The 27877-nt window shown below is 44.4% G+C and overlaps 1 protein-coding gene across 2 annotated transcripts in view; it reads left to right on the plus strand.

Annotated features, from left to right (window-relative positions):
* TGFA (transforming growth factor alpha) overlaps positions 2670-27877 on the plus strand; it is a 112153-nt gene continuing 86945 nt past the window's right edge. Inside the window, exon 1 of one of the 2 annotated variants that reach the window (XM_005686385.3) lies at positions 2670-2872. In XM_005686385.3, coding sequence (XP_005686442.1) covers positions 2833-2872 — 40 coding nt within the window. In that variant the 5' untranslated portion in view covers positions 2670-2832. The remainder of the gene's footprint in view (positions 2873-27877) is intronic. The other variant, XM_013967513.2, reaches the window with a different exon arrangement.

A 27877-nucleotide genomic window follows, 5' to 3' on the forward strand; every position in this document is an offset into this window, starting at 1 on the left:
AGGGCAGAGGAGGGGAAACTGCTGAACCTGACTCTGAACTTGAAGTGTGCGTCCCAGCAGGAAACAAGGGGACAGGTCAATTCTCCAGCCCGAGCTGAGGGTCCTGAGGAACCGGAGAAGGATGTGGAGAACACTTGGTTTCTTTCCTCCTGTAGCCAAGGCAGGCTAGCCTAGGAAGGAGACAGAAGAGCCACAGGCACAGGTAAGAACAGTCTGCAGGTGAAGACACAGATGCTGAAGGGAGTCAGGCACCGCTCACCAAAGGCAGTGTGTGTGCCCTGCGCATGCAGAGATGTGCACTTAGGAAAAGATGGACCCCAGGACTTAAACCCTCACCACCGGTCACTGAGTTGAAAAAGCAGCAAAGCACCCTTCGACAAACGTATTACAAGGAATGGTTTCTCAAAGTAAATCTACACTGTTTCCCAGAATCCTTTTCTACACTGGTATTTCCTGCTCAAACGTCGAGGCCAGTGGCCTGCTGCTTCCTATTTGAAACTAGGCCCCTGATCTCCTATGCTGCTGCTGCTACTAAATCACTTCAGTCATGTCCCACTCTGTGAGACCCCATAGACAGCAGCCCACCAGACTCCGCTGTCCCTGGGATTCTCCGGGCATGAACACTGGAGTGGGTTGCCATTTCCTTCTCCAATGCATGAAAGTGAAAAGTAAAAGTGAAGTCGCTCAGTCGTGTCCGACTCTTAATGACTCCATGGACTGCAGCCCATCAGGCTCCTCCATCCACAGGATTTTCCAGGCAAGAGTACTAGAGTAGGGTGCCATTGCCTTCTCCTATCTCCAATGAAATAAACATCAACTCTGAGAGTCTGAGCCTTGGGCCAAGGGAATAGCAAGCGATTTTGCCCTCTTCCCCTTCAAGGAGAGTGGGTCTACCCTGAGGAGGTAGGGTAGAGGGATTGGATATGTAGATGATACCACCGTTATGGCAGAAAGCAAAGAAGAACTAAAGAGCCTCTTGATGAAAGTGAAAGAGGAGAGTAAAAAAGTTGGCTTAAAGATCAACATTCAGAAAGCTAAGATCATGGCATCCAGTCCCATCACTTCATGGCAAATAGATGGGAAAACAGTGGAAACAGTGGCAGACTTTATTTTGGGGGGCTCCAAAATCACTGCAGATTGTGACTGCAGCCATGAAATTAAAAGATGCTTACTCCTTGGAAGGAAAGTTATGACCAACCTAGATAGTATATTAAAAAGCAGAGATATTACTTTGCCAACAAATGTCCATCTAGTCAAGGTTATGTTTTTTCCAGTGGTCATGTATGGATGTGAGAGTTGGACTATAAAGAAAGCTGAGCACCGAAGGACTGATGCTTTTGAACTGTGGTGTTGGAGAAGACACTTGAGAGTCCCTTGGACTGCAAGGAAATCCAACCAGTCCATTCTAAAGGAGATCAGTCCTGGGTGTTCATTGGAAGGACTGATGTTGAAGCTCAAACTCCAATATTTGGCCACCTGATGCGAAGAGCTGACTCATGTGAAAAGACCCTGATGCTGGGAAAGACTGAGGGCAGGAGGAGAAGGGGACAGATAGAGGATGAGGTGGTTGGATGACATCACGGACTCAATGGACATGAGTTTGAGTAAACTCTGGGAGTTGGTGATGGACAGGGAGGCCTGGCGTGCTGCAGTCCATGGGGTCCCAGAGTCCGACACGACTGAGCGACTGAACTGAACTAATCCCTGAGCTGGGGGCATCTGGAGAATACACGGATCACTGCCTCTCTGGAGCACACTGTCGCCCATGCATGGTCCCCAGGGAACCTATGATTCTTCCTTTTCTACCCAGAAAGTCTTCCCTCTGCCTCTCTAACTTCTCCAAATTCCAGCACCTGGGGCCAACTAAAGGCCACAAATCCTTGCAAAAAACCATTCAGGTAGCTCCAGCCCATTCAGCCCTCTCTCAGACACGTGGCTGCATGCTACCTTGTTCTTGGTCTCAGCTGACTGTGGCAGGATGGGGTGGGGTGGTCTATGGTACTGGTGGTGATGGAATACCAGGTGACCCATCTTCATCATCAGCCCCAGACCAGGTATACGAAGGTCTACCGATCTTCACAACGTGTCGGCTTGAGAACTTGGGGGTGGCCGTGCTCCAGGCGGGAGGCATCCGGAGAATCCAGTGTTCTCTCGGATGGGGGCGCAGGTGGGGAATCTGGTTGAATTTGTTCGATTGTGGGGCGCACTTTCCCTGAGCCACGTCTTGGCAAGGGCAGGCGAAGCTCGCAGGTCCCCTTCCGGGCCGCGTCCCAGTTTCTTGCCCGGGAGAGCCCTCGGCAGCGGCCGTCGGCGCAAGTGACAGACGCTGGGGCGGCTCCTCTCCTGCGCGGAGATCCTGGAAGCAGCCGCTGCGCCCGGCCGCTCGGGCTCGGATCTGAGCGGCTAGTCTGAGGGTGGTGTCTGAAATCGGGCGCTTCCTGCCTTTCCCTCGGCCTGGATGCCCGGCTGGCTCGGCGGGCTCCGAGATTCCCGCGCCGCCCGCGCCCCGCACGGTGCGCGCCGCGTCCCCGCCCCAGCCCCACCCCACCCCGTGCCCTCAGGGGGGCACCCCTACCGGGGCGGGAGGGTGGTCCGCCGCGCCCGGTCGCCGAGTGGCGGAGGTGACGGTAACCGCCTTCCCATTTCCGCCCGGCCGGCGGCGCGGCGGCGCGAGTGCCAGCAGAGGCGCGCGGTCCTGCCTCCGCCCGCCCGCGCCGGGGGCTGGCCCTGCCTCGCCGGCGCCTTTTTCCCCCGCACCGCGGCGCCGCTTCGCCACTCGGGCACCGCAGGTAGGGCAGGAGGCTGGAGCGCCTGCTGCCCGCCGCCCGTAAAATGGTCACCTCGGCTGGACAGCTCGCCCTCTTCGCGCTGGGTACGTACGCTGCCTCTGGCGCGCCCGGCGCCACCTGCCCTCCGGGACACCCTGCTTTTCCCTCGTTTCCTCCGTTTCTCTGTCTCGGGGTGTTCTGCGCTCGCGTAGGAGAGGAGAGGGAGGCGAATGCTTTTCGAGGCTTGCAAGATAGGAGGCAAGGGGAATCACTTGTGCCTACTAGGGATTTGGGGAGCCTGTTCCAAAGAGGGGGACGGTCGAGCGCTCAGCCGTTCCCCGGAAAGTGGCCGGCGGGCGGTGCGTGAGAACGCCCGCCAGGGAAGGGGGAGCGGTGTGTGAACGCGCTTGAACTTTAATCCGCCGCGGCTCGTACACTTGCCAACACCTACCTGCTTACCTGGCTGCTTCCAAGCCAGTCTTCACTAGAGTATGAAGCGCGTAGAATTGGAGAGGGTGGCCGGGGTCGACCCTCCGGCCAGACCTTGGCTGCTTCCTTTTCGTGCTCTCTGCCTACCCCTGAGCCCCAGCGACCCGCAGATGTTCAGCAGCAGCAGCGGCGCCTCGATCTTCTAACTTTGCGAGTTCTGGAGCTTTGGGGTGGGTTTTGGATTTTTGCGCGGATTAATTGTTCTTTTGATTAACTTCTCTGGGAGAAGTGGTTTAAGTGTCAGCCGAGGGCAGGAGTGAAACCCTAGACGGAGTGCTGCCAGTTTCCTTTGAGTTTGTTCTTGGAAGAGAACGAGGGATGGGGGAAGGGAGGGGAAGTTAAGCCCAGCAAACCTGGGCCGGGTGTGGGGAGCCGGTGAGTTTTTCAAAGGTGAAGGTCACTGCCCGGCCGGCTCTTGCCCCTTGCGGCGCCGGGTCTCTCTGGTGTTGAGAGAACAGATTAACAGCCCAGGTGTCCCGGTCATTGCCTAGCTTCCGTGAAGTGAATTGTTCAGTCGCTGTCTCCTCTGTAAAGCAAGTTGCTTGCTACAAGATGATTTATTAGAGCTTGAGAAAAGCTATGGAACCCTTCCCCTTCCCACCTCCCACCCCTCCACCAAATGCCCAGAGCCTCAGCCCCACCCAGTTCCGTGTACAGTTTCAGGGGGTTCACGGACCCGCCCGTACTGAAACGCTGATTAAGAAGTGGAGGCATCATCTAAGGGAAATACGCGGCAGCCGTGGAACCGGATTCCACAGCAGCTCCGAGGTGTACCCTCACCTGAAACTCACCAACAGGTGGCATGACTCCGAGTGGCTTTTTTTTTTTTTTTCCCCTTTTCGCAAGCCTTTTTATATTTTGTATTGATAGTTCTAATTTTAGATTTTTTAAAAAAGCAGTTAAACATTACCAATACAGTAGAAGTCTCCTGTATTCGGGTCCCTATTATGATGTTGTTTGCAAATGCTGAAAGTAATAATAATAACCTAACACTATTTGAGCACCTACTCTGTGCCAGGCGCTGTTCAGAGTACTGTATGTGTATCAGCTTAATTTCACACCAACCTGATGATGAAGAAGGTATTACCATCCCCAGTTTATGGACGGGGGAAGTGAAGCACATAGGCCCTCAGTAGGTAGCTGGGTCAGAATTATGAGTGTGGAAGGAATGTTGATATTAAAAGTCAACTTACTGTGGTCACTGTACTCCTATCTCCTGGACTGGGGACTTTTTCTCCAGTAGAGATGGATGAATACCCTGGAACTTGCTTTAAACAGGGTTTTCTTTCGGATTCACAGGATCTCAGGGCAGTCTCAGGTTATTCAGTGAACAATGAAGCAAGAAACAATGAAAGTAAGCAAATTCGAGGAAGCTTTGTAAAGCTGCTCCTGCCCGTCCAGCATAGGACTTGCCCATGAAGACTGCATTCATTCCTCATGGGATTTTTCCCTTTTGCCTGAGTTCAACTTAATCTTTGTTTCTTTCCTTAACAGAAGAGTGTATAAACTTACAAAGATTGATCAACTGGCCTATACAGTTCCAAGCAATGAGCAAATGAAAAAAGTAGAGGAAAAAGAAGGCAAGAGTAATTTACACCAGTGAGGATTCCTTCATATATATATATAATACATTAGCCATTAGTTCTGAGCATTGACTACAATTTCTGCCTCCCACCTCACTTTCCACTAGATTGCTGAATACCCATCAGTGCCACATGCATCTTTATTCTGCACATTTCCTCCAGAGTTGCTTTCCTCTCTAATTTTTCTTAAATTAGTTGAAGGCAATTCTAGGCCAATCAGCCAGTGTTCTGTCAATAATCAAGATCTAGAAAAATGAGGTCTTTCCCCTTCTTCCCCCATGTCCGTGGGGACAATCTAAGAAGGAACTGTTAGGATTCCCTGTTGATTCTTCTGATTACTTGATTGGTGTTTTGGTGGAGAGTGTGTGGAGACTTAATTCAGTGCAACATTGGGAACTTAATCTGGGTTCCTGTGGCGGCTGCCCTCTCATGTCAGGCTCCCCTCATTAGCTGGGCAAACTGCATAGGGTCTTGGCTCCTCCAATCCCAGGTCATCCTGCTGTCCTTAAGGGAGCAAGATGTGTAATTTTGGACAAGTTACTTAGCTTGTACCTAGTTTTCTTCATCTAGAGAACAGTGATATTAATAGGATCATTGAATATAATTACTGAACCTCAAATGGTGCCTGACACATAATAAGCATTTAGTCAGTCGTCATCATTGTCACTTTGAACTTCATAGAATTCCAGATATTATCGCAGGTTATGTCCATTCCGTAACTGAGAGAGTTTGTCTTACTTATCTCCCAGTTTCTCACCCTTCCTAAGACAGAAAATACTACCTACACTAAAAACCTTAGAGATTTTGGCAAATCTCTTTTGGCAGATGACAAATTCAAGAAAGTTTGGGAGTTCTCTTGAACCTAGTGAATTCTTTAGTTTTTGATGCAAATATTTTATTTCCTCCTTACTGTTCAGTGGTCAGTTGTTTATTGAAGTCAGCACTAAGTTCTAGTTTCCTTATCTGTAAAGTGGAAACTCTACACACCTCTACACAGTGGGTTGTTATGAGAATCAAATGAGATGGTAAATATGGAAGCTACTTATAAACTTTAAAGGGCTACACACAAAATGACATTGATTTTGTAATATATCTTATAATCCAGAAATAAAAATTATTACTCTTATGGCAGCTCTCAGAAGTAAGACTAGATGTAGACTAAAGAAGCATGTTCCCGGGCACAAAATGCCATGAAGGATGGGGAGAGAGGAAGCGAGTCAGCTTCCCAGTGGATTTGGGGCAGAGGGACCAGCAGGGGGCATGAAGTAAGCTGGTTCTCTTCTCCATTACATAGAAATGATGTCTTTCAGAGTGAACAGTGGAACTTTGCCCAGGACACATGTTTTCCTTATTGGACAGTCATAATTAGGGAAAGTTCACTTTGAACAAGGGCTGTAAAGGTGTATATGGAAGACTTAGAGGGCTGAGTTTCCTGTATTTACTTTTCCAAAATTTGGTTTCCTAGGATAAAGTGAAAATCTTTCTGCAAATACTCAGTGTCCCCTGCAAAGAGGACCTTTCTTATAGGAGTAAATGATGCTTCATGTTCCGTGGTAACATACGGAAAATAGATGGTTTTTCCATTAGACCTATCTCTAAAGACCTTTTGAAAGTATACTTTGAACAGGGCCCTGCTCTTTGGGCTGCTGGCTAAAAGGGACAGGCAATGGGAAGTGGAGATTGGGTCAGCCAGAATGGAACTGGCTTAACGAACTGGGCGTCTTGTGCCTGCTTCTCCCTCAAAACCTCTGTAGTCTCTTCCACAGCAGTACCCTCAAATCATAACCACTTGGAGGACTTGGTACCCCGCTGGCTGGGTAGGAGGTGGGCAAGTGTGCCCGCCTAATGAGAGTTCCCCGTGTGGCTTGTGACTGCTGCTGGTGGGGAAGAGAGGAAAAGGACCCTTTGAGACCCATAGCTGTACAGTCAGTGCGGTTAGGGAAGCTTCTCACTTCACCAGGTGTGTTTTGTCTGAAGTATGTTGCTGTGCGTTTATGAGCATTATTAAAGGCACTTTTGCCTGTCCTGTTGACCAGAGCAGAGTTAGAAGTCATGCTGAGAACTCTTAACTGTCTACATGTTCTTGTACTTTACCTGTGGAAAATGTCATGATCAACTCAATATTAAACTCCAGCAGACCAACGCTGATCATGTCATGCTTTTTTTTTGGTTGATCACCAAAAACTGACCATTGTTTTCCTGCCATTTCAAATGTTTTTCATTGTCTCATTTAAAGCATAAACTTAATTCTATGCTAAAGCTAGTATGTTTCAGATTGCTTCTAGATAGTGGATTGGGGCACTTGTATGGTGACTTTTGTTTTGCGTTTTTTTTTAATTTGTGAAATGTTAAATATAAAAATCCTTTTGTAGAATCAGGAAAGGAGCCAGAAATCTAGGCTACTAGAACCATTTCTTAGGAACTCTTCATTTCAAGCATAAATGTATGTTTCCCTTCAGACCAATTCTAAAAATGTGGGTAAATTCTTTTGAAGCGTTATGAATTAGTTGGGTTAAATATGACTTAAATAGTTGTTATCTGGGCTTAGAAAAAGTTGGAATTTCATTGAAATCGAATTGTATGCATTTGCTAGTACTTTCTTTCTCTTAAGTCAGAGGAAACAAACTTTTTCTTCACTTTTCTTTTTCTTTTGGATTCCCTGATGGCTCAGGGAGTAAAGAGTACCTGCAAGATGGGAGACTTGGGTTCAGTCCCCGGGTCAGGAAGATCGCCAGGAGATGGAAATGGCAATCCATTCCAGTATTCTTGCCTGGGAAATCTCATGGATGGAGGAGCCTGACAGGCTACAGTCCCTGGGGTCACAAAGAGTCAGACACGACTGAGCAACTAACACACACTAGCCTGGTGTATTACATGCCCAGTACTTTTGGCTTTAACAGTTTGCTGTCCTTTACCTTGAAAATCTTTCAGTTTTCCCCACTTAACATTTGTGAAGTGCTTGTAGCTGGTTAGGGCTTCCTCAAGGAGGGATTTGGCTCATAACTCCTTTGTGTAACAAGCCTGTATAACTTTGTGGAAATTGCCTCTCCTCTTTTGGTTTTAATTTTTGACGTTGTTGACTTTTCTGGCAGGGAACCTTGATACACCTCCATGTCCTGTCTTGAACTCATGTGGGTTGGTGCTTGCCCCCTCTTCCCTGCTGGTTTGAGGGCTTCTGGAGGGCAGAACCCCTTGGTCTTCATCTTTGCCCTTGGCACCCGGAGCACAGGCTGACCTTCCAGGGAGATCAGTGAGCATTTGATGACTCCTTGGGATGCCCTGTGCTGAATACTCCAAGCATAGACTTAGTTGGCAAACACTTGGCTGGGCAGGTGACATTTATCCTGAAACGCTCTTTATTGTGATCATCAAGGTTGGTTGCATATAAATGCTTGGATGCAACTTGTTTTCAGATAGTGTTTTATTGTTTTTTAGTAGATGATGATTTGTTTTAGACTGCAAAAGCATATTTTTTCCTCTGGAACATAGAAAATTTAGGAAAGCATAAAAGAAAACATATTTTAATGGCCTGTAATTCCACCACCCAAAGATAAATATGATTAACATTCTGTTCCCAGTCTGATGGATGAAAGTATGTGTGTATGCATGCATGCTTATTTGTGTCTGACTCTGCGACCCCATGGACTGTAGCTTACCAGGCTCCTCTGTCCATGGGATTTTCCAGGCAAGAATACTGGAGTGGGTTGCCATTTCTTCCTCCAGGAGATCTTCCCCACCCAGGGATTGAACTGGCATCTCCTGTAGTCTCTTTGCATTGGCTGGGGGATTTTTACCACTGGGCCACCTGAGAAGCCTTCAGATAAATGTATAGATCAATAAATATTCTGAAAAAAAAAATTCTGTAAAAGCTTGTATGAATTCTGAGGGACTCACACTGTTTAATTTATTTGCTTTTTAACTTAAAAATCTTTCATAATAAAGCTTTTATGTCATTAAATATTCTTCCATAACATCATCCATAGTAGCTGGGAAAAATAATCCCTTGATTGTGTTTACTATAATTTTGAAATCCTTTGACCATATAGATTCTTCTTATTTCTCACTGTTAGGAATAATCAACACAATGTTATTGGGAATATAAGTTGATACAACTTTTCTTGGAAGTCAACGTGGCAATTGCTATCAATTTTAAGTGGGTATAATTTGGGTCATTGATTTCACTTTTTGATATATATATATTTATATTATACTTATATAAATACTTACCTGAAAGTACAGAGAAAAATGTAAATGATGGTGGTTGTTGACTTGTTTATAACAGTGCCAAGTTGGCAGTACCACAGTTATAATTTTTTTAAGGAGATTCCTTACATAGGTTTTTTAATATATGAATATAATGATTTCCTATGTTCAGTTCAGTTCAGTCTCTCAGTTGTGTCTGACTCTTTGCAACCCCATGAACCGCAGCACACCAGGCCTCCCTGTCCATCACCAACTCCCGGAGTTTACCCAAACTCATGTCCATTGAGTTGGTGATGCCATCCAACCATCTCATCCTCTGTCATCCCTTTCTTCTCCCGCCCTCAATCTTTCCCAGCATCAGGGTCTTTTCAAATGAGTCAGCTCTTTGCATCAGATGGCCAAAGTATTGAAGTTGCAGCTTCAACATCAGTCCATCCAATGAACACCCAGGACTGATCTCCTTTAGGATGGACTGGTTGGATCTCCCCGCAGTCAAGGGACTCTCAAGAGTCTTCTCCAACACCACAGTTCAAAAGCATCAATTCTTCTGCACTCAGCTTTTATAGTCCACTCTCACATCCATACATGACTACTGGAAAAACCATAGCCTTAACTAGACAGACCTTTGTTGACCAAGTAATATCGCTGCTTTTTAATATGCTGTCTAGGTTGGTCATAGCTTTTCTCCCAAGGAGTAAGCGTCTTTTAATTTCATGGCTGCAATCACCATCCACAGTGATTTTGGAGCCCAGAAAAATAAAGTCAGCCACTGTTTCCCTGTTTCCCCATCTATCTGCCATGAAGTGATGGGACCAAATGCCACGATCTTAGTTTTCTGAATGTTGAGCTTTAAGCCAACTTTTTCACTCTCCTCTTTCACTTTCATCTAGAGGCTCTTTAGTTCTTCTTCACTTTCTGCCTGTGTACCTATTTTCAAAAAATAAAGGTTTCTTCAAAATTTTAAATTCAAAAAGGCAGGTTCTAGAACTAGATGTATAGTATAGGGCTACAGTTTGAATTGATTAATTTTTTATAACAATTATATATTAAATTTGTAAGGCTCAAGTCAAGGAACATATATGATAGAACAGAAATTCTTGAGCATAAATGTTTGGCTCATCTTTGATTATTTGGGGTAAGTTTCTAGAAATTACCCATCTTTCCCACTAGCAGTGTGTGAGTGCTTACTTTTGGGGCCCTTCTATAAGCAGACATTAGTTCTAACAGTGGACAACTTGATGGGGGGGAAAAAAATCTCAGCCCAATTTCATCTTTAATATTGGTTAGAGTAAGTTTGTAGGTCATCTTGTTATTTGAATCTTCATCTTTTCAAAATTTTTCCTATTGATGGATCATCCTTTTCTTGGAGCTTTATAACACACTTTATATAAAAAGGTTATTAATACTTGGTAAGTAGTCCCCATTTATTGTCTTTTACTGTTTTGTTTAGGGTATTTTTGACATGCCTGTTGTTTTTGCTTTTATGTAGCAGAAACTATAAATCTTTCCCCTTAAGCTTTCTACCTTTGCTTGTATAATTAGGAAAACCTTCCCTATCTTCAAATTCTTTTGTGGTCTCATTATGTTGAACTATTCTACCTATAATTTGTTCTAATGTGTAGTGTGAAGTCAACTCATGTTTTACTTCTTTAAAACAGTCAACCAATTAATATTCTCAATTGTCATTTGTGGAATAATCTATTCCTTCCTACTGTGGTTTGAAATTCCATTTTTTATCACATGCTAAATCCTTCTAAGTACTTGAATTTGTTTGTGAAATTTCAGTTTGGTTCTTTTATTTTGTATTTTTCTCGTTATTCTGAACTTGCTCATTCATGTAGTCCACAAATTTTCATTGAGTACCTATTCTGCACTGTAACTGCTTCTAGTTACTAGGAAATCAGCCAAGAATGATTTCCTGTTTTCATGGATCTAGTGGGTGAGACTTTTCCCCCTGATTTGGTTATTGATAATATCTAAAAGCTTTTTAGATATCTGTAAATTATATTTACAATTGATCCCTGAACAACACAAAGATTAGGGGACCAACACTCCAAAAATCCACCTTTTATTTATAGTTGGCCCTCACATCACAGGTTTCTCTATATCCAGGGTTCCCCACTGGCAGACTCAGTCAACACTGATCGTGTAGTTACTCTTAGCGACCCCATGGACTGTAGCCCACCAGGCTCCTCCATCCATGGGATTTTCCAGGCAAAAGTACTGGAGTGGGGTGCCATTGCCTTCTCCGAGTTCTTTGGTAGTTACTATCAAAAAGAATTCACACATGTAAATGGACCCACACAGTTCAAAGCTGTGTTATTCAAGGATCAAATGTAATTTGTAATAGGCTTTGTTAATTTTAATAGTCCTTCAGCTGATTCTCTGAGGTTCCTTGCATCATGTTATCTTCAATAGTGATAACTGCCTCTTTCCTTTTCTATTTTCATCTCATTGCACATGTGAGTGCTCAGTCCATCCGACTCTTTGAAACCCCATGTACTGTAGCCTGCCAGGCTCCTCTGTCCATGGGAGGATACTAGAATGCGTTGCCCTTTCCTCCTCCAGGGGATCTTCTCAACTCCTGCATTGACAGGCGGTTTCGTTACCACTGAGCCACCTGAGAAGCCGTTTCATCTCATTACTTTTTCTTATCATGCTGGCTAAAACTTTTAAGAACAACACTGTTTTTTTAAAGCAGTGGCTATCCTTATATTTTTCCTACATACTGTAATGTTTGTAGCTTTTAGCAATCAAATAATGGACTGATTTTTCAGTTATTTATATATAATATACATATGTATATTATGTATATTTTTCTATGTGTATACATACATATAAACTTTCATGTTAATAAAATATGCTTGTCTTCATAAGTTACTAAAAGATTTAGTATTTTGATTTGTTTTTTAAAGCAGGGGAGATAATGTGTTGCATTTATTTTTGTTTTTTCCTGAAATGTTCTGAGGATATTTGACTCAAATAAATTAAAGCCATTCTTGTAAATTCTTGAAATGAACCCTTCTTGGCCATATGTATTATTCTCTGTATCTACTGCTAGATTTGATCTATTTGGACCCTTTTTTCCTTTTTTTAGGTTTTGATATCAGTGTTATGTCAGCTTTATAAAATAAATATTAAATTGTTCCATCTGTTTTATTCTCTGGAGTAGATGAATTATCATGGAAATCAAATGTTGCTGTGAAGGCTTGAAAGAAATTGCTTATGAAACTTCTGAGTCTGGTCTGTTTTTAGTGGTCAATTCAAGTTTTCTACTTCTTGAATCATTTTTGGTAATTATTTTCCTCACAATCTATTCAATTCAGATTTCTAAAGCTTTAGCATAGATTAATAAATGATCTTCTTTTAATTAAAATTTTTCCTTTTGCACCTGCAACCTCAGTTAACATGGCTTTACCAAATATGAAACAAAAATAAGTACTTTGGCCCCCAACATACATCGTTAATTTGTTTTTCTTGATAATTATAAAAACTTCATTTTAGTCATTAACCAAGTTCAAGTCAAAGTTTCATATCTGATAGTTTATTTGCATAAAGGCATGTCCAGTGTTGTTATAATGATGTCATTTCTGATTTGGATGATGCATGGCACGATAACTTCTAGCAGAGGCTGCTAACTAGCTTCCTGATGGTTTCTTAAGCTTTAAAAAGTTCTGTTGTTGTTCAGTCGCTCAGTTATGTCCGACTCTTTGGGACCCCACAGACTGCAGCACGCCAGGCTTCCTTGTCCTTCACCATCTCCTGGAGCTTGCTCAAACTCATGTCCATTGAGTCGGTGATGCCATCCAGCCATCTCATCCTCTGTCGTTCCCTTCTCCTCCTGCCTTAAGTCTTTCCCAGCATCAGGGTCTTTTCTAATGAGTAAACTCTTTGCATCAGGTAGCCAAAGTATTGGAGCTTCGGCTTCAGCATCAGTCCTTCCAATGAATATTCAGGATTGATTTCCTTTAGGATTGACTGGTTTGATCTCCTTGCAGTCCAAGGGGCTCTCAAGAGTCTTCTCCAACACCACAGTTCAAAAGCATCAATTCTTTGGCTTTCAGCCTTCTTTGTGGTCTGACTTTCACATCCATACATGTCTACTGGAAAAACCATAGCTTTGACTATGTTTTTAAAAGTTTTAAAACCTCCAAAAACACTGTTGTGTTCATTAGATGCTATTGTAGTGTTTGGAACAAGATAGGAGATTTCTATTGCTTGCTCATTTGCTTTTTGTTTATTGATTTGCTTTTAAGATCAGTACTTTCTAGTTGAAAAATGTTGTGTTCTTACAAAGAGACCATGTCTTCATCTTGGATTTTAGGTCTTTAATCTGAGTTTGAACGAGGTTAGTAAACAATTCTCCTGGGTACTTGGAGACTAGGTATACCTTGACGGCTCTTTCGTCATCTCTCTCCAGGGCTGAGGCCCTCTCTGTGTAATTATTATATTTCTAAGAGGCCTGGGAGATTAACTGGCTAAATGGTACACGTAGTGTGGTGACACAAAAGCGGCTGAAGCTGATAAACGAGAGGTTTGCAATTACACACGCTGCTTCCCTCTGCCAGGCCTTGGCAACCGGGAAAAGACAAACTTCGGATACTTTTCTTGGTTGAAAGAAACCACGTAAGACCTGTAACTTTCACCGAGGCCGTGGCTCTGAGGAATTGGCATGGGAACTGTGGAGGAACGTCACCTGGTCACTTTGCCACTGAGCCCAGCCTGAAGCTCTGGGCTCAGGAACCTGTCACCTTGGGCGGGTTTCTGGGTTACCACTGCTACGTTGGAGGAGCACCTCAACAGGCTGGTTTGCATGCTGTACACACTCCCTGCCAGCACATTTGAACAATGACAGGTGGGTTTTTGCACATAGCAGACCTTGGGTGTTATAGTTAAGGTTTTGGGTGATGACTCATAGGTCCCTGAACTAGAATGTAAGCAAGCCCGGGACCTGAGCATTTCTTTTAGCGAGATGAGGTAAACTCACAGATCATGTATGTGGGGAATCCTTCTGGATCTGAACACTCCCTAAACCTCATCAACCACTCCTATGTCCCCCCTACAAAGAAAACCCCCCAAACAAACACACCTTTTGTGCTGACCCGAGCAAACCACTTATTGTTACCAGAACACGTACACCCTCTGGTTGCCACCTCCCCATGTGGGCCACTCAGGACACCCTCCTTCTCTGTCAGCCTTGCTAAATCCTACTCATTCTTTTTCCACAGTGAAATAGAAAATCAGAATCTACAAACAAGAGTCTGGAAAACACCCTCACATTCAATTCACCAGAGACATTCTTTTTTGAGGCTTAACAGTCAGGGCTTTTACCATATCTCTTTCTGTGTGTGGTTACAGATTTATTTGTATATTCACTCTTTTTCCTTCAAAAATGGCATTGGGTATTTTAAAGTCTGCTTTTCACTTACAGTATATAGGGAAAATGTTTTTGTGGCAAAGATACGAATATGTCTATCCATCTATTTTTAATGAGTAACACATTCCATTAAACAGCTCTGGCATTGTTATTTATTCACCCGTTTTGATCGAGATGTAGGGTGTTTCAACCTTTTAAATACTCAAACCTGAAATTAAAATGTTTACAGCTAAATTATTACCAGCATCTTTGAATTATTTACTATGATCAAATCCCCAGAAATGGATTACTAGGTCAAAAGGTACACACTTTTCCACCTCTTAATATGTTTTGACAATCTGTCTTGAGAAAAGGCTGACAAATTCATACTTCTATCCTGTGTATGAGTGCCTGTTTATCAGCAAACTTGCCTATGATGAACATTATGATTTTTAAGACTTTGCGAATTATGTTGATAAAATGATATCTCATTTTAATTTGTATTTCTTTGGCTAAAACCAAAGTTTGCTATAATTGCATGCTTTTTCATGTTGAGTATTTGAATTTATTTTCTTGAGACTTACCCATTTCTGTTCTTAGGTCATGTTTTGGGTAGGTGAGTGATTTTCTCATTGATTCATAAGCAGTTTTTTATAAAAGGTATATGAAATATTTTCCTTGTTTTGTCATTTTGCTATTTAAATTTACATGTGTGTATATTTGGGTTTACAGAAGTATGGTTCTGTTTTGGTTTTTAATTTTTAAGGATTTAAAATTGTTTCATTATTTCTTTGTGACGTCTACTTTTGTCTTGGAGTAGGAAGAGATTTTCTATAACTCTCTGATCTCTCATTTCCTGTATACTTTCATGTTGTTGCTTTGGGGATTTAAATTTCACTTCTTTGGGAGTACATTTTGGTTTCAGATGTGAGATAGGAATCTAACTTGCCTTTTTGTCAAAATGATCTGGTTCCTCCAACACCATTTGTTGAATAATTTATTCTCTACTCACAGATTTCGAATTTTTGCCACTTGAGACTTTCTTAGGAGTACTTGAATCTGTTTTTAGAGTTTCTGTTCAGTTCCATTAATCTGAGACTTGTCCTGTCATGAACCATTCATTGGGGCTGAGAATGTATCCTTGCCCTAGGAAGCTGGGGCAGAAAATTCGTGAGAAGTAGGCAGGCATCGGGTGGAACTTGGGTCTCACTATCCTGAAAGGTGTGATGAGCTTGTCTCTGCCTATTCTTTCTGGAACTTTGTGCTCTGTAGGAATTTGGGATCACGAGGCAGGCCTGTGGTCCTCTATGTGACATTCAGGTTAATGAAAACCATATATTTTCAGGTCCACTTCTCAAACAAGAGTACCGGGGAGTCTGCCATAGCATACCTAGAGCCACAGACAAGCCTGGCACATCTCCTAGGATATAGTAAAAGAAATAATTAAAGAATCAGAAAAGTGCTTCACTAGACAGGCGTAACATTGTTTTCTATATTAAAACAAACTCAAATATATTAGTGAATAGAATGCAAGATTGCAATGTCAAAATTAGTTCTCCAGGTATAAGTCTTCAAATAAATTGTGATTTTTTAATTTTGATTGTTTCAAGCTGTGCCCCTATACTCTAGAGGAACAGGTATGAGTTCCTTCTCTTTGCCATTTTGGGGGTTTTAATGGAGGAATTTGAGAAGTACTGTCCCAAGTGGATGACTAATTTTCAGATACTTAGAGTAGGGCAGAATAGTAACTAAAATGAATGACTTCACCATTCTTCTGCTTCCGTTGGATATAATTTCCCTTTCTTTTTCTAAGTTTCCCTAAGGTAAAAACTTAATTATTGATTTTAGATCTTTCTTCTTTCCCAACATAGTCATTCAATGCTAAAAATTTCCCTGTAGACTCTGCTTTCACCTCATCCCACAAATTCTGATGAGTTGGTTGTGTTCCAGTTTTTTTTACTTCAAGATGCTTTTGACTTCTCTTGAGACTTCTTCTTTGACCCACGTTTTATTTAGAGATGTTGTTTACTCTCCTGTGTGGGGGGGTTTTCTGGCTATATTTCTGTCACCTAGTTTACCTTCTTTATTGTCTGAGGGCAGGCATGGTATGATTTCTATTCTTTTCAATGCCAGTCGTGTCTGACTCTTTATGCCCCCATGGACTGTAGCCCTCCAGGCTCGTCTGTCCATTAGATTCTCCAGCCAAGAATACTGGAGTGGGTTACCATTACCTCCTCCAGGGGATCTTCCCCACCCAGGGACTGAACCCTCCCTTTCCTGCATTAGCAGGCAGAGTCTTTACCACTGAGCCATCTAGAAGCCCTTCAATGTGTCCCGGTATGTTTTATAGCCCAGAATGTAGTCTGTCATGGTGAATGTCCGTGTGAGCTTGAGAAGAATGTGTATACTGCTGTTGTGGAATGAAGCAGCTCATAGATGCCATTATATCCAGCTGGCTGATGGTGGTAGTGAGTTCAGTTATGTCCGTCCTTTCTGCCTGCTGGATTTGTCCATTTCTGAAAGAAGGGTGTTGAAACCTCCAGCTATAATAGTGGATTCATCTGTTTTTCCTTGCAGTTCTGTTCATTTTTGCCTCATGTCTTTTGGTATTTTATTGGTAGGTGCTTATAGGTTCTATATTGTTACATAACTTCATCATTCATTAATGCTTTTTTTAATGATTCAGGATCTCCCAGCAGCTAAAGATCTTCACTAGTAAACTCTTTCTTCCCATGTGGTGCCTATGGTGCAAAACTTGCATTACTACCTATGAAATGAGGAAAGTTTCCTTCCTGGCTTAGATACACAGATCTCAATTTTAACTTTCCTTGTGGGGAGAAAAAAAATATAAAAGGCATTACTCCAAGTTCCTGAACTAAGGCTCTGTTAGGATCAAGACAGTGGGACCTTCTTTGATTGAGGACATCCTTTCAAATCAGTTCTTATTTTGAATGTAGGATGTAGAAGTTTTCAGTGAATTGCTTATGTCCCTTTGAGACATCCTTTGAGAGTTAGAAATTTACACATAGGAAAGTAGCATCATCTCGCTATGTAATATGAGCTTATGCTCTTGTGAAATGCCCCTTTCCCTTACTGTGGAATAAAGGGGAAAATAAAAGCTCTTCTGACTCAGTTGGATTTTTTTTTTCTGGATTTCAGATAAAAGGCAGAACACTTTTATTTTAACAGTGATAACAGAAGCAGTTGGAGTATCTCATCTGTCATCTCATGTAATACATCCAAGTGATCAAAGAGTTGTGATTTTTGTGAACTGGGCCTGACATAATGTTTATTCTTAATTCACCCCAGGAAGCTACTTTATTCACTTACAAAGCCAAAGGATGAGTAACAAAAATAAGATCTGACAGCTCAAAGTGAAGGATGCTGCGTATTTGGTTAGGTTATATTATACTTGGATTGTTCACTTCAGCAAACATTTACCTGTGTATCAAACCTTGTGCTGAGTTTGGTGATATTAATTCAGAAGAAAGCCATGACTAGCCTCACCCCCAGCCCCTGAATTCTTTGTAGATTGCAGCAGAAGCAAACGCAGGTTTTCACAATATGACGTGAGATACACAGTGAACACCTTTGGCTCAAGAAGAGAGCTCTTGAAGGAATTCCCTGGCTGACCAGTGGTTAGGTTTCTGCACTCTCATTGCTGAGGGCCTGAATTCAATCCCTGGTCAGGGAACTAAAATCCCACAAGCTGTGCAGTGCAATCCCTGCCCACCCCCCACACCCTTACCCCCGCCCCCCACGCCCTTACCCCCGCCCCCCACCAAAGGAAAGTTCTTTGTATGACAGGGCATGGGAGTCTTCAAGAAGCTAATGGCCATCACTTAGAACAGTGATGGGTAATTTCTCTAAGTGCCTGTTATACAGAGTCGGACACGACTGAAGCGACTTAGCAGCAGCAACAGCAGCATTATACAAATTCCTTTAACCCATCTAGCAATCCTATGAGATATTGTGATTATCTCCATTTTTATAGATGAGAAAACTGATAACACAAAAATGTTAAGTGAATTGCTGAGGCTCCTATAGCCAGCAAAGGGCAGAACAAGGATTTGAACCCAGGACCCTTGCCTGCTATCCTGGTCATCTCTCTGTTCTGCTTCTCTGTGTCATCCATGGAAGGCTGTGGCTCCTGAGGGGCCTGGCTTCACTCCTGTGAGGGTGTCATTTTGTAGGAGACATTAGTTGTAATCAGACTTTCAGACAACTAGTCCTCTAAATATTTACCGTATTGACAGTCATTGCCATGAAGGCCAAAAAGAAATATTCTGCTTCCCAAAGCATGAAATAGAAACAAGTGTGGTAGTTGTCCTCCCCTTCTTTAATCAGAAGGTCAGTTGCCCAGAAGACAGATAATCACAGGTGTGTGTGACACGTTTTGTTACGACCACGGAGCCTCTAATAATAAATTCGCTAATAGAGGCCTGTTTGCATTTCTGCCACACATTTTTAAAAAAGTGTTTGTTTTAAAGGGCGATCTCTTTTGTTTATGCAGGCAGCCTGTCTCCAGTGGGTGGTGTGGCTGAAAGTCACAGTGCCTGGGTGCTGCAGCCTGAAGGCCTCTGCTGGGGTGCTGGCTTCACCCTCCTCACCCTCCTTTCACGCCTCCCCAGTTGACATTTCTCCCAAAGAAAGAGCAGAAGGTGAAAGTCTTCAACACTTTTACTTTACATTTTTAGTTCCTCTCAGTCCAACCAAAGATAGAATCTGTGTTAGCAGGTTTGCTAATAGCTGGCTCCACTTTCAGACTCTTCATCCCAACTGCAGTGATGACATGTACCCACAGACAACACAGGTGTCTCCATGGACCTGATAGAATCTCAGATCAGGACGCAAAGAGCATTTACCGTTTCGGTTGTGTAGGAACTTCCTTCATTCAGCTGGACTTCCCTGGTGGCTCAGACAGTAAAGCGTCTGTCTACAATGAGGGAGACCTGGGTTCAATCCCTGGGTCGGGAAGATTCTCTGGAGAAGGAAACGGCAACCCACTCCAGTACTCTTGCCTAGAAAATCCCATGGACGGAGGGACTTGGTGCAGGCTACTGTCCATTAGGTCGGGCACGACTGAGCCACTTCACTTCACTTCATTCAGCTGGCAGCATTTTCAGTGGCCTTTGTACCTCTGAATAGGTGGTTGAGTATCAGATGCTCAGGTGTGGACAGTCTACAAAGTTTGATTAAGGTGATTTTTTTTCCCCATTAGGTAAAAGTAATACGGTCAGATGCATTGGCAATCAGTTTATTACTAAGACACAAAGCAGCCAGTGAGACACACCACTTTTGCAGTGAGTGACCTTCTGGGGAAAAAATATATATATATCTGTATCTTGTTTGAAGGACCTTATTTGATAATCTTTTTCTAGAACCATCTCTTCTTAATTGGTTTGTAAATCCAAAGTGTTCAAAGTAGGTTGCTTCTGCTGTGGTGGCACCCCTCAAAACAACATTGACTACTTGGGAATTGTGTAAAAGCCCATCCGAGCTGGTCACGGGGGAGAAAAAGCTGATTTTTAAACTGAGTCAGGGAACTAAACTCTCTCCTGAGAGTTACCTGCACGGATAGTCACTCCTTATAAAACTCCTGCTGTTCTCAGAGCAGAAGCCCTGCTTTAGTTTTCCGTAGGTCTCCACACTCAGCTACAGACTTTCTTGATCTTTGTGTGTGTCATCTAATCTCTTAGTGACCCATCATCTAACATTTCTTCCTCTGGTTGATGCTCTTTAGTTGTGACATTCAATAGGAAAGAAAAAAGATTAAACATTTTTGAAACAGAGCAATCCTTTAGGCACAAAATGCCTTCATCTTTTCAACTTGCAGTTCAGAATCCAAGGAACCAAAACTGCACAGGGCTGGTGTGTGATAACAAGGCAAAGACTTCGGTGAAATAAGCCTAACTGTTTTCTAGCAGGAAGAAAATAAATCTGCTTCACCATTTACACATGTGCTTCACTGACTAATCAGGGAGCAACACTTCGTGGCCTGAAGCAGGGAGAGGGTTCTGCTCCAGTGGGTGACTGTTCATGAGCCAAGGATGGAGAAGCAGCCCCCACTGCTGGGAGCTTCCACAAGCCCACCCTGTGGATGGAGAGTTTATCTGAGCTCCCAGTCTTGAGAAGTGAAGCACTAGACTGTGTGGGGAGGCATGTTTTTAATCCTAGAGAAGAAGCTATGATATGCAGCTTTCCTTGCAAAACACATACTTCCTTAAACGAGGCAAGTACTGGCTGCCCTGCTGAATAGGGGAGAGGGTCAGGCTTAAGGAGAGACCACCCCCCCGCCAACCAGGTCTCATTCCTGAACATGTAACCCCAGAGGTTAGTCTTGGTTCAACCAAGAGTCTCCCCTGGGGGCTGTGATGTCATCTGACTCTGCTACAAGCAGAACAAAAATGGGCAAATGGCCTCACTGTTTGGCCTTCAAGATAAAGTAGTCAACTTTTACGAATAAGCATGTTTTGGTTCCCAGGAAGTGAATTAGGAAGTGTTGCATTGTTCTAACTAACTAGCTCTGTGCTTTTCTTGGTTGTTTCCACCTTAACCTCTTTTATGAATGGTTCAGTCACTGTTTTCACCTGGAATGTTTATCACCTGAGCTATTTTCAGAGGCTTTACAGGCGGAAATTTTCTGAAAATCTACAAAGGTCTGTTTAGTCAAAGCAGTGGTTTTTCCAGCAGTCATGTATGAATGTGAGAGTTGGACCATAAAGAAGGCTGAGTGCTGAAGAATTGATACTTTCTTACTGTGGTGGTGGAGAAGACTCTTGAGTATCCCTTGAACAGCAAGGAGATCAAACCGGTCAATCCTAAAGGAAATCAAGCCTGAATATTTATTGGAGGACTGATGTGGAAGCTGATGTTCCAGTACTTTGGTCACCTGATGCAAAGAGCTGACTCTTTGGAAAAGACCCTGATGCTGGGAAACACTGAAAGCGTGAAGAGAAAGGGGCAACAGAGGATGAGCTGGTTGGATGACATCATCAACTTAGTGAACATGAGTTTGAGCAAATGATAGTGAAGGACAGGGAAGCCTGGCATGCTGCAGTTCATGGGGTTGCAAAGAGTCAGACACGACTGAGTGATTGAACAACAACAAAAGGCTTTGATTTATGTTAAAACATTTTGCTTTGAGAAGGTGGATAAATTGGTATGAATAGTTACTGATGTTCTCAGGTGCTGTCCCCTTATCCTGGGAGAGAAGGGATGAATCCACTTTCATCTGTCATCATACCAACAAATGGCAGCTTACTCCATCGACAATAATTGTGTGCAGGGATGTGAGAATGTGTGCCTGTGTTTCATCTAGAGGTTTCATTTCCTACTTCTTGAGCTTGTTTTTCCAGCTTTCCTCTTGCCCCTATGCTCAGCTTCTGCAGTGCCTCACATAATCCTAACATTTAATGGTTGATCCTTATGTTTTTACTGATGACAAATAATTTATGCTGAGTCTCTTTTAATCTCTTTTCTCTTCCTCCCTTCTCCTCTCCACCTGTCACTTTCAAAACATCATTGACAAAGCAACAGATATTTTTTGAGCTGAAGTGGGAAGTAGTTCCATCTTCTGGGCTAACCATGATCATTTGAAAGTGTCTGTTTCTAAGGATTTGCAGGTTGCATCTGAGTTCATTTGGAAATAGTGCTGTGATCAATTAGTAATGTCTGCTGTGGGTCCAGGCTGGAGGTGGTCTGACATCTGCAGGTATTTCCATTCCTGCTTGAGACGGTGGGTCATTTTTTCTTAAGAATGATAAAAAGGCATGCGTCTCTAAGGAATTACTTGAAGATGTTCTTACTTCTGTTGCTTATATGTCCTGCCTTTTAAGTAATTATTCATTTTTGGCTGCGTTGTGGTCTTTGTTGCTGTGAGCGGGCTTTCTTTCTCTAGTTGCAGTGAGCAGAGGCTGCCCTTCTTTGTGGTGCATGGGCTTCTCATTGCAGTGGCTTTTCTCATTTCAGAGCATGGGCTCTAGGTGTTGGGACTTGTGGGCTCTAGAATGCAGGCTTAGTAGTTGTGGCGCACGGGCTAAGTTGCCCCACAACATGTGGGATCTTCCTGGACCAGGGATCAAACCCATGACTTCTGCACGGGCAGGCAGATTCTTAACCATTAGACCACGAGGGAAGTCCCTTTCCTGCCTTTTAAAAAATACAGTACTCCAAGTTTTAGAAGGTGTTCCATAAACCTAATATCATAACCATGCCAAAGTACTACTGAGTCCTGTTAGGCAGAATTAGCATCCAGCAAGGCAGAGAGCCTATGGGCATGTGGGCTGGTGTGTCCTCCAGAACATGGGGTTATTTGCCTTCCTTCAGAATAAGAAGCAGAAAACCATAGGTATCGCTGGACAGCAAAGCTCTGTGTTGATGTTCACATCTGCCTATCTTGGGGGTGGTTGGGTGGTGTGGGTGGTGTTGTTTCTTGTTTTTGGTGGTGTGTGGTGTGGTGTGTGTGTGTGTGTGGTGTGTGTGGTGGGGGGGGGGGGGGGGGGGGGGGGGGGGGGGGTGTGGTGTGGTGGTGTGTGTAGCATGTTGTGGCACTCCCGCCCAGCAGCCATCACTATCCTTAGACCCACATCAGTGGGGACAGCCGTCTCTGTTCAGTTGTCCCGCACAGATAAGAAGGAAAGTAGAGAGAAGGGCTGTGTTCACACTGGGCATAGAGGTGGCGGCAGAGGCAGGGTGTGTAGGCAGAGAAGCCCAGAGCAGATAGCAGCCTCTGGGTCTGTAACTTTGCAGCTGGACATGCCCTGGTCGCAGGTCAGCTTGAGCCTGTTCACTTTGCTCCTTGTGTGTCCTTCACTCCTGAGTCTGGGATGCTATAGGCCAGCCCACGGTGGCATCAGAGGGGTGTGTGGTGAGCAGGATTAGATGCTGTGTGAGCCTCTAGAAAGCCTACCTAGGGCACACTATTGTTGTCTGCGTGCTAACTTAGGATGTTGAATGTGAATCTCACAGGAAAGCCATGGACTGGGATTCCTAGGCCCTCTCTGGGGATGAGCAGGGCCAGAACCTTCATGCCAGCCTGTAGCATCCTGGAGGATCTTTAGGGGTAGTGGGCAGACCCCAGACAGGAACCGTTAATGAACACCCTTTAGAGAAATGCGAGAACATCACAACCAAAATGAGACTGATTTGTGTGGCTTTGGTGCTTGTGAGCACTGAGCTTGCTAATGGGTTTCTTCAGACCTCTGTCCTTGTTGACTCATCGACTTGGTATTTTAATTTTGGGGCGGGGTGTGGGGTGGGGTTGGAGATGGGATACTCCATCTGAGGTGGTCAGGAGAGGTTTGTGAAGGCACTGATGTTTGAGCTGGCCTTGAAGGTAAAGAGGGAAGGTAAATGGTGGAGGCAGAGATGGGGTGGTGGAGGAGGTCCCACGCTCGGCCTTCCTGCGCTCCCAAGTCCTGCTGGCTGTTTCTGCTCTCCACCTGACCACTCCTCACACCCTCTCCCACCAGGACACTGCGGCAGCCTTGTCCCCACTCCGCCAGCTTCCAGCCTTGCCTCTGTAAGTTCTTCCGTTCTCAGCACCCTGCGTGATGTCTCTAATCAGACGCTGTGGCTCCTCTTCTCAAAACCTTGCAGTGGCTGCCCAGCTTGGAGTAAAATTCAGGTTCCTGCTCTCCCCTGAGAGACAGCATCCCTCCAGCCTTGTTTCCCACCACTGTCTTCTTTTAGCCGCACCAGCCTTCTTGCTGTTTCTTGAAAGTGTGAAGTTCAGTCCCGCCTCATGACCTGTGCACCTGCCTTCCTTCACTTTGACTGGTCTTCTTCCACATACTTGCAGGACTGCTTCCCTCGTTTAATTAAGGTCTTTGTTAGACGTCACCTGTTCAGAAAGGACATCTGTGATGACTTTATCCTTCTATGCACACACCCATGATGAAGAAAATGCCCCAGTGTCTGCATCATTTCTTGGAGAACTGTCATCACAGCAAAGTTCTGATGGTGTCTTCTTATTCCGGAATGAAAGAACCTAGATTCCACAAAGTCCTTCAAAAGCGCTTCTGCTCAAATAGGGATTCGAGTCTCACCTTCTTTGGTTCACGATTGCCAGACATCTCTGTTGCACTGTCTCCCAGGTTTGGCTCAAAAAAGACCTGAGTTCATTCAGGAGGTTCAGGGCCGTCTACATGTCAGGCACTGTTCTAGGCACTTGAAATACAGTGAACCAAAAAAATTGTCTCTCGCCCATCCCTGCTTGGTGCCAAGAAGACAGAAAAATAGGCAAATAAGCCTGCAGGAAAATGTCAGGCTGTGGCAGTGGAGGGGATGGGTGGGGAGCTTCGTTACCTTGCAGGTTGTCGTCACAGAAGGATGCTTTCACACTGTGGAAATGCCTCCATTTCTCTCTTATTCCTTTCCTGCCTGAAGTGTGAGAAAGGAAGTATGAGGAAGGGGAGGATGGACCAGCTCTCTGTGATGGTAGCTGCGTTTTGTTATGACAAAGGCTGTGCCTGGTACCCACGTGGGAACCCCCCTTTTGGATGTAGCTGGAGGGTCCAGAAGCAGAATTAAACCATCCTTCAACAACTCTTGAATTCTGTCCCCTCCATCTCGGAGCTGACTGCTGGCTGGCCACAGATTGAAAGCTGTATTCGTCACTTGTCCTCATCTGAGGGAGCCTCTAGAATGCATCTGGTTTACGTCAGAAACCACAGAAGCAAGGCTGGCTGCTGGAAGCCAGGGCACTGGATTTCCTTGGTTGTTTCAAAAGCTGCTCAGATTCCTGGCAGTGCCTATCAGCCTCTCTATTGAAAGACTTCTCTGGAAGACCCTTCATCCATTGTTCCTCCCTTTCCTCCCCTCCAGGTTCCTATCTGCCTTATCCATGGCCTATTTCCAGAGGGTTTTCCCCTGCTTCCTCCCATCCTGACATGCCCCCAGTCTGAGAGTGAGACTTGGGGTCCAGGTGGCTCAGCCTAGTCTGATCAGCCACTGATCAAAGCTGCTCCCTGGCAGCCACTATCAATACACAGTTGACTAACAGACTATATATTGGCTGTGCCAGGTCTTAGTTATCTTGCAGCATATAGGGTCTTTGACCTTCACTGTGGCTTGTGGGATATAGTTTCCTAAGCAGGGGTTGAACCCGGGCCCCCTGCCTTGGGAGCATGGAGTCTTAGCCACTGGACCACCAGAGAAGTCCCTAGACTGTATTTTTTAGAGCAGTTTCAGGCTTGCAGAAAAGTTGAGCATAAAGTACAAAGAGTTCTCGTCGACTTCCCCTGTTACTAACATCTTGCTTGAGTGTGGCACGTTGGTTATAATCAATGAGCTGATATTGGAACGTTATTTTTAATGAAAGTTAATGTTTTTTAACTAGAGTACAGACTAAAGTCCCTCATTTACAATAGGGTGTATTTTTTGTGTTATGCTTTCTATGAATGGGGACAAATGGGTGATGATATGTATCCACCATTGTATCACACACAACAGTTTCACTGCCCTCAGATCCTCTGTGCTCCCCCTGTTCCTCCCTGCCTCTCTCTCTCATCCCAAACCCCTGGCAACGAGTGATCTTTTCCCACTGTCTCCATAGTTAGGTCTTTTCCAGAATGTCATGTAGTTGGAATCACACAGTCACAGTACATAGTCCTTTCCGATTGGATCATTTCACTTAGGAACAGGCATTTAAGGTTACTTCATGTCTTTTTCCAGTTTGAGAGTTCATTTCTTTCATTGTTGCATAATATTCCATTGTCTGAATATACCATAGTTTATCCATTTGCCTGCTGAAGGATATTTTGGTTACTTCCATGATTGAGTAATTGTGAATAAAGCTGCTATAAATATTTGTGTGTGCAGCTTTCTGTGTGTGTGTGTACACATAAATTTTCATTCATTTGGGTAAATACCAAGGAGCTTGATTGTCAAACCAAATGGTAAGACTATGTCTGGTTTTGCAAGAAACCACCAAGCTGTCCTCCAGAGTGGCTATACCATTCTATCAGCTGCTTCTGGTTCCTGTCCCACTTCCGCTTGGACGAGTCTGATTTTTCTGGGCAGTGCTTCGGAGACACACTGAATATTCCAGGGATGCTGTCCACATTCTTCCTGTCATTTCCCTCTTCTTGCTAGAGCTAAACCATCTGAGCGGAAAACTTCCTCTTCCCTCCCTCTTTTCTTTTGCTTCACATCTCCACCGTCCCCCCACCCCAAAGTTAACAAGGTAGATGGTGATGGGCAGGAGCAGGCTTGGTAGGTGAAAGCTACCATACTTCCCCAGGGTGCACTTTTTTCTTTCTTTAAAGTGATTTAAGTTGACACCACTGAGAGGTACATGATGCTCTTCATCCCGAAACTGTGGGGTCAGGCATGCCTTGTTCCTCACTGATGTGTCTCCAATCAGTAAAAGAAACTCTTCCTATATGACTAAGTGCACTGGGGGCATTCACCGAACAGCTTTGTATTGTGTAGCCGAAAGACCATCCATTGGCCAGAGGGAAATACTTCAGGGGCTCTAAAGTCAGGCAGTGGACTAAGAGACAGTTGCCCTCCTCGCCATGCCTCCCCTCCTTCCCTCCCCAGGCCCCCAGGAGTCTGTTTGGGGCCCTGAGACTATAAATCACTGGGTGCAGGTTTGTTGGCAGCTCGTTGGTCTTGTTACTTTATAGGCTGGCTTCCTATTGTGCAACCCAGATGCTCTGGGTTATTATAGAGAAGCATAGACATGAATGCAGAATGGAGGGAATTACTGAATGTCAGGGAAGGAAGCAGCCCAGTTACCTGAAGGCAGGCTGATCCTGCAGTCCGCTGCGAGCTCCCCCAGGCCGCTGGCAAGGCTTTCCTGAGCCGCCTTGTCTGTTCATGTACCGCTGGCTTATTCTGTCTCCCTTGAGTTTTGGGTGCTTCTGCCCACGTGCAGTTGGAGGCTGAATGACCTATAGTTGAAACACTTTCCATGCCTGGGTCCATAATTTCTCAAACAGGGTGCACTGTTAGTCTCTTAAGGAGGACAAACTCCTATGCATCACAGCAATTTAGCATCCCTGCTCTTATCCACTAAATGCCAGGAGAGCCCCCATGTCATGTGACAGTCAAAACCTACCCCACCAGTTACCAGCTGCCCCCAGGATGCACTGCCAGTGGGCAGAAGCCCTGGGCTAGGGGTGGGCTGGTCAGGGTCTCCTAGTGAAAGAGGGTTCTCTGAGTGCCTCTTGCCCTCTTCTCCTCCGGGCCCTTCTCACAGCTGGCACCTGCTCTTCTCCTCCGTACCCTTCTTCATCTCCCCTCTTCTCTTCCTCCTCCCCCTCACTTTCAGAGGAGGAGAACTTAGACCTCTTCCCAGCCTGCTTTGTGATGCAGGGTTCCAAGAACTTCAGGGTGTTTCCCCTTTAATTCTTGAAAATCCATCTTCATTTGAGCTCTGCTTCTCAATCAGTGGTCTCTATGCAGTCAGGTGAGTTCTCCTAAGGGGTGTTCTGGAGTCAGCCCCGAGAACCCAGAACATGACGGAGGCC

The sequence above is a fragment of the Capra hircus genome, chromosome 11, assembly GCF_001704415.2.
Source record: "Capra hircus breed San Clemente chromosome 11, ASM170441v1, whole genome shotgun sequence".
Lineage (NCBI taxonomy): Eukaryota > Metazoa > Chordata > Mammalia > Artiodactyla > Bovidae > Capra > Capra hircus.